This window comes from Cherax quadricarinatus, chromosome 49, assembly GCF_038502225.1.
Source record: "Cherax quadricarinatus isolate ZL_2023a chromosome 49, ASM3850222v1, whole genome shotgun sequence".
NCBI lineage: Eukaryota > Metazoa > Arthropoda > Malacostraca > Decapoda > Parastacidae > Cherax > Cherax quadricarinatus.
The window spans coordinates 31,236,954-31,244,242 of NC_091340.1; the positions used below are offsets into that span (position 1 = coordinate 31,236,954).

The 7,289-nt window shown below is 45.1% G+C and overlaps 1 protein-coding gene across 1 annotated transcript in view; it reads right to left on the reverse strand.

Annotated features, from left to right (window-relative positions):
- LOC128697097 (roundabout homolog 2) overlaps positions 1–3,793 on the reverse strand; it is a 124,234-nt gene extending 120,441 nt beyond the window's left edge. The window contains exons 1-2 of the mRNA XM_070095090.1: positions 3,583–3,793; positions 1,289–1,469 (exon numbers count right to left, since the gene is read on the reverse strand). Of these exons, the coding sequence (XP_069951191.1) occupies positions 1,289–1,469; positions 3,583–3,793 (392 nt within the window). The remainder of the gene's footprint in view (positions 1–1,288; positions 1,470–3,582) is intronic.
- Between the last annotated feature and the right edge of the window lie 3,496 nt (positions 3,794–7,289).

Genomic DNA, 7,289 nt, shown 5'->3' on the forward strand with positions numbered 1-7,289 from the left:
ACACTAGTAACTTTACAAGGTGAACACAAGTAATATAATAAGGTGAACACTAGTAACTTAACAAGGTGAACACTAGTAACTTAACAAGGTGAACACTAGTAACTTAACAAGGTGAACACAAGTAACTTAACAAGGCGAACACAAGTAACTTAACAAGGTGAACACTAGTAACTTAACAAGGTGGACACAAGTAACTTAACAAGGTGAAGTCTAGTAACTTAAGGTGAACACAAGTACCCTAACAAGGTGAACATAAGTAACTTAACAAGGTGAACACTAGTAACTTACGGTGAACACAAGTACCTTAACAAGGTGAACATTTGTAACTTAACAAGGTGAACACTAGTAACTTAAGGTGAACACAAGTACCTTAACAAGGTGAACACTAGTAAATTAAGGTGAACGCAAGTACCTTAACAAGGTGAACACTAGTAACTTAGGTAGGTGAACACTAGTAACTTACCAAGGTGAACAATAATAACTTAACAAGGTGAACACTTGTAACTTAGCTAGGTGAACACTAGTAACTTAAGGTGAACACAAGTAACTTAACAAGGTGAACACAAGAAACTTAACAAGGTGAACACAAGTAACTTAACAAGGTGAACACTAGTAACTTAACAAGGTGAATACAAGTAACTTAACAAGGTGAACACAAGTAACTTAACAAGGTGAACACTAATAACTTAACAAGGTGAACACTAGCAACTTTACAAAGTGAACACAAGTAACTTAAGTTGAACACTAGTAACTTAAGGTGAACACTAGTAACTTAAGGTGAACACTAGTAACTTAACAAGGTGAACACAAGTAACTTAAGTTGAACACTAGCAACTTAACAAGGAGAACACTAATAACTTAACAAGGTGAACACTAGTAACTTAACAAGGTGAACACAAGTAACTTAACAAGGTGAACACTAGTAACTTAAGGTGAACACAAGTATCTTAAAGTGAACATTAGTAACTGAAGGTGAACACTAGTAACTTAAGGTGAACACAACTTAACAAGGTGAACACTAGTAATTTAAATTGAACACAAGTGACTTAACAAGGTGAACACAAGAAACATAACAAAGTGAACACTAGATACTTAAGGTGAACACTAGCAACTTAAGATGAACACAAGTAACTTAGCAAGGTGAACAAAAGTAACTTAACAAGGCGAACACTAGTAACTTAAGTTGTACACAAGTGACTTAACAAGGTGAACACAAGTAACTTAACAAAGTGAACACTAGATACTTAAGGTGAACACTAGCAACTTAAGGTGAACACAAGTAACTTACCTAACCAGGTGACCATCCTTGAACCAGCGTATGGTAGGTGGCGGCTTGCCCTCGGCTTTGCAGTTTAGAGTCGCAGGTTCACTCCTGGGTACGGTAATGTCAGTAGGGTGTTCCGTGATCCGCGGGGACCGGAACGAACCTGCGGTAGGAACACGAAACACATCAGAACACCGCAGGAACACTGAACAAAGTGAACACATAGTCAAGTGTTAGCCAAAGCAAATTAGCTGATAGAGGGCAGATATATTATTAATTATTATTATTATTATTATTATTATTATTATTATTATTATTATTGTTGTTTATCCCCTCGGCCGTCTCCCACCAAGGCAGGGTGACTCGAGAAACATTTTCATCATTCACTCCATCACTGTCTTGCCAGTGATGGAGTGCAGGCACTGTACTTCATCCCTCTAGGACTCGAGTCTGGCTACGCGGTTTTCTGAATCCCTTCATAAATGTTACTTTGCTCGCACTCCAACAACACATCAAACCATAAAATACATTTCGTTCCACTCCTATCTAATACGCTCACATACGCTTGCTGGAAGTTCAAACTCCTCGCACACAAAACCTCCTTTACCCCCTCCAATCATTTCTAGGCCGACCCCTACTCCATCTTCCTTCCACTACAGATTTATATACTCTCCAAGTCTTTCTATTTTGTTCCATCCTCTCTAAATCTCGAGACCACCTCAACAACCCCTCCTCAACCCTCTGGATAATACTTTTAGAAACCCAGCACCTCCTTCTAATCTCCAAGCTACATATTCTCTGTATTATATTCACACCTCATATTGCGCTCAGACCTCCAGCCTCCAGCCTTCTCCTTGTTACAACATTCACCACCCATGCTTCACACCCATATAAGAGCATTGGTGCCACTATACTCTTATACATTAGCCTCTTTTCTTCCAGGGATAACATTGTTTGTCTCCATAGACTCCTTAGTGCTCCAATCATCCTTTATCCTTCAGAATCAATTCTATGGTTTACCTCATCTTTCACAAACCCATCTGCTGATAAGTCCACTCCCAAATGTCTTAATACATTCACTTCCTCCATGCTCCCTCCCTCCAATCTGATACCCAATCTTTCGTTTCCTAATTTTTTGTTAACTTCATCACATTACTTTTTCCTATGCTCACTTTTAATTTCCTTCTTTTACATACCTTACGAAACTCATCCACCAACCTCTGCAACTTTTCTTCAGAATCTCCCAAAAGCACAGTGTTATCAGCAAAAAGCAACTGTGACAACTCCCACTTTGTGTTAGATTATTTATCTCTTAATCCCACACCTCTTGCCAAGACACTAACATTCACTTTTCTTACAACCTCATCTATAAATATAATGAACAACCATGGAGATATCACACATCCTAGTCGAAGACCTACTTTTACTGGGAAATAATCTTCCTCTCTCCTTTTAGTAACCTACCTCCTATTCCATACACTTGCAACATCTGTCACATTGCTGCCTTATCCACCCTATCATATGCCTTTTCCAAATCCATAAATGCAATGAAAACCTCTTTACCCTGATTTAAATACTGTTCACCTACACATTTCATGTTGGTCTACACACCCCCTACACTTCCTAAAGCCTCCTTGCTCATCTGTGATCCTGCTCTCCATCTTATTCATAATTCCTTCAATAATAACTCTACCACACACCTTACCAGGTATACTGAACAGTTTTATTCCCTTATAATTTTTACACTGTTTTTTGTTCCCTTTGCTTTTATACAAAAAAGCTATGCATACTCTCTGCCAATTCTTTGGTACCTTCCCCGTTTCATACATTTATTAAATAAAAGCACTAACCACTCCAAAACTATATCTGTCTTGATCCCATCAATACAGCCTCACATACCTCCCACACACTTGTATTTCTTTCTCAATCCTGTATACAAGATCTTATAGTTCCCTGCTCAGTGCACAAAATCAAAGCTTCCTTATCTTCATGAGCATTTAATAGCTCCGCAAAATATTCCTTCCATCTTCCTGATACCTTCAACTCTCAATCTAATAAGTCTCCTCTTCTATTTTAAACTGTCAACTACATTTGCTCCCTAGGCTTTCTTAACTTATTAATCTCACTCCAAAACTTTTTCTTATTCTCTGCATAATTTGTTGATAGCATCTCCCACTCAGTTCCTCTCCTGATACATTCCTTCACCATTCTCTTAACCTCTCTTTTTCTCTCCCTATATCCTTCCCTTCCTGTATCACTTCTACTCTGTAAAAGCCTCTCATATGATAACTTTTTCTCTCTTACTCTCTTTGCCTCACCAATCCACCAGTTGCTCTTCTTCCCTCCTGCACCCACTTTCCAGTAACCACAAACTTCTGCTGAACACTCCAACATTACACTCTTCAATTTATCCCGTACCTCTTCAAATTCATTGCCTGTACTCTCACTAGCCCACTTTTCTTCCAAAAATTGTTTATATCTGACCCTAACCGCCGCCTCATCCTCCTCCTTTAGTTTATAAACCTTCATCTTTCTCTTACTTACTGATACCACTCTCCTTGTATCCCATCTACATTTAACTCACACTGATGATACAGCTAAAACATGATCTGATATATCTGTGGCCCCTCTATAAACATGTACATCCTGAAGTCTACTCAACAGTCTCTTACCTACCAATACACAGTCCAACAAACTACTGTTATTACGCCCTATATCATATATTGTATACTTATTTATCCTTCTTTTGCTGTTAAAATATGTATTACCTATTATCAAACTTCTTCCTAATCATGAGCCCCTTTTATCATTTACACTTGGCACCCGAAACTTACCTACCACGCCTTCTATTATTACTGTTACTATTGTTATTATTATTATTATTATTATTATTATTATTATTATTATAAATATTACTATTATTATTACTATTATTATTATTATTATTATTATAAATATTATTATTATTATTATTATTATTATTATTATTATTATTATTACTATTATAAATATTACTATTATTATTATTATTATTATTATTATTATTATTATTATTATTATTACAGAGAATGGGTGACAATCACAGCTGGTACAAGAATGGGTGTCAGTCACTGCTGGTACAAGAATGGGTGTCAATCACTGTTCGTACAAGAATGGGTGACAATCACTGCTCGTACAAGAATGGGTGACAATCACTGCTCGTACAAGAATGGGTGACAATCACTGTTTGTACAAGAATGGGTGACAATCACTGCTCGTACAAGAATGGATGGCAGTCACTGCACGTGCAAGAATGGGTGAGAGTCACTGCTGGTACAAGAATGGGTGACAATCGCTGCTGGTACAAGAATGGGTGACAATCGCTGCTGGTACAAGAATGGGTAGAAGTTATTGCTCGTAGAAGAATGGGTGGCAGCCACTCCTGGTACCAGAATGGGTGACAGTCACTGCTGATACAAGAATGAGTGAAAATCACTGCTGGTACAAGAATGAGTGACAATCACTTCTGGTACAAGAATGGGCGACAATCACTGCTAGTAAAAGATGGGAGGCAGTCACTGCTGGTACAAGAATCGCTGACAGTCATTGCTGGGTCAGGTCACTGTTGAGTCAAGCCACTGCTGGGTCAGGTCACTGCTGGGTCAGGTCACTGCTGGGTCAAGTCACTGCTGGGTTAAGTCACTGCTGGGTCAAGTCACTGCTGGGTCAAGTCACTGCTGGGTCAGGTCACTGCTGGGTCAGGTCACTGCTGGGTCAGGTCACTGCTGGGTCAGGTCACTGCTGGGTCAGGTCACTGCTGGGCCAGGTCACTGCTGGGTCAGGTCACTGCTGGGTCAGGTCACTGCTGGGTCAGGTCACTGCTGGGTCAGGTCACTGTTGGGTCAGGTCACTGCTGGGTCAGGTCACTGTTGGGTCAGGTCACTGCTGGGTCAGGTCACTGCTGGGTCAGGTCACTGCTGGGTCAGATCACTGCTGGGTCAGGTCACTGCTGGGTCAGATCACTGCTGGGTCAGGTCACTGCTGGGTCAGGTCACTGCTGGGTCAGGTCACTACTGGGTCAGGTCACTGCTGGGTCAGGTCACTGCTGAGTCAAGTCACTGCTGGGTCAGGTCACTGCTGGGTCAGGTCACTGTTGGGTCAGGTCACTACTGGGTCAGATCACTGCTGGATCAGGTCACTGCTGGGTCAGATCACTGCTGGGTCAGGTCACTGCTGGGTCAGATCACTGCTGGGTCAGGTCACTGCTGGGTCAGGTCACTGCTGGATCAGGTCACTACTGGGTCAGGTCACTGTTGGGTCAGGTCACTACTGGGTCAGGTCACTGCTGGGTCAGGTCACTGCTGGGTCAGATCACTGCTGGGTCAGGTCACTGCTGGGTCAGGTCACTGCTGGGTCAAGTCACTGCTGGGTCAGGTCACTGCTGGGTCAGGTCACTGTTGGGTCAGGTCACTGCTGGGTCAGTCACTGCTGGGTCAGGTCACTACTGGGTCAGGTCACTGCTGGGTCAGGTCACTGCTGGGTCAAGTCACTGCTGGGTCAGGTCACTGCTGGGTCATTTCACTGCTGGGTCAGGTCACTGCTGGGTCAGGTCACTGGTGGGTCAGGCCACTGCTGGGTCAGGTCACTGCTTGGTCAGGTTACTGCTGGATCAGGTCACTGCTGGGTCAGGTCACTGCTGGGTCAGGTCACTGCTGGGTCAGGTCACTGCTGGGTCAGGTCACTGCTGGGTCAGACCACTGTTGGGTCAGGTCACTGCTGGGTCAGATCACTGCTGGATCAGGTCACTGCTGGGTCAGATAAATGCTGGGTCAGGTCACTGCTGGGTCAGATCACTGCTGCGTCAGGTCACTGCTGGGTCAGGTCACTGCTGGGTCAGGTCACTGTTGGGTCAGGTCACTGCTGGGTCAGATCACTGCTGGGTCAGGTCACTTCTGGGTCAGGTCACTGCTGGGTCAGGTCACTGCTGGGTCAGGTCACTACTGGGTCAGGTCACTGCTGGGTCAGGTCACTGCTGGGTCGTCACTGCTGGGTCAGGTCACTGCTGGGTCAGGTCACTGCTGGGTCAGGTCACTGCTGGGTCAGTCACTGCTGGGTCAGGTCACTACTGGGTCAGGTCGCTGCTGGGTCAGGTCACTGCTGGGTCAAGTCACTGCTGGGTCAGGTCACTGCTGGGTCAGGTCACTGCTGGGTCAGGTCACTGTTGGGTCAGGTCACTGCTGGGTCAGATCACTGCTGGGTCAGGTCACTGCTGGGTCAGATCACTGCTGGGTCAGGTCACTGCTGGGTCAGATCACTGCTGGGTCAGGTCATTGCTGGGTCAGGTCACTGCTGGGTCAGGTCACTGCTGGATCAGGTCACTGCTGGGTCAGGTCACTGCTGAGTCAGGTCACTGTTGGGTCAGGTCACTGCTGGGTCAGATCACTGCTGGGTCAGGTCACTGCTGGGTCAGATCACTGCTGGGTCAGATCACTGCTGGGTCAGGTCACTGCTGGGTCAGGTCACTGCTGGGCCAGGCCACTGCTGGGTCAGGTAACTGTTGGGTCAGGTCACTGCTGGGTCAGATCACTGCTGGGTCAGGTCACTGCTGGGTCAGGTCACTGCTGGGTCAGGTCACTGCTGGGTCAGGTCACTGCTGGGTCAGGTCACGGCTGGGTCAGGTCACTGCTGGGTCAAGTCACTGCTGGGCCAGGTCACTGCTGGGTCAGGTCACTGCTGGGTCAGGTCACTGTTGGGTCAGGTCACTGCTGGGTCAGATCACTGCTGGGTCAGGTCACTGCTGGGTCAGATCACTGCTGGGTCAGGTCACTGCTGGGTCAGATCACTGCTGGGTCAGGTCACTGCTGGGTCAGGTCACTGCTGGGTCAGGTCACTGCTGGATCAGGTCACTGCTGGATCAGGTCACTGCTGGATCAGGTCACTGCTGGGTCAGGTCACTGCTGGGTCAGGTCACTGCTGGGTCAGGTCACTGCTGGGTCAGGTCACTGCTGGGTCAGGTCACTGCCTCTCATTAATGTTTCAAAATGTT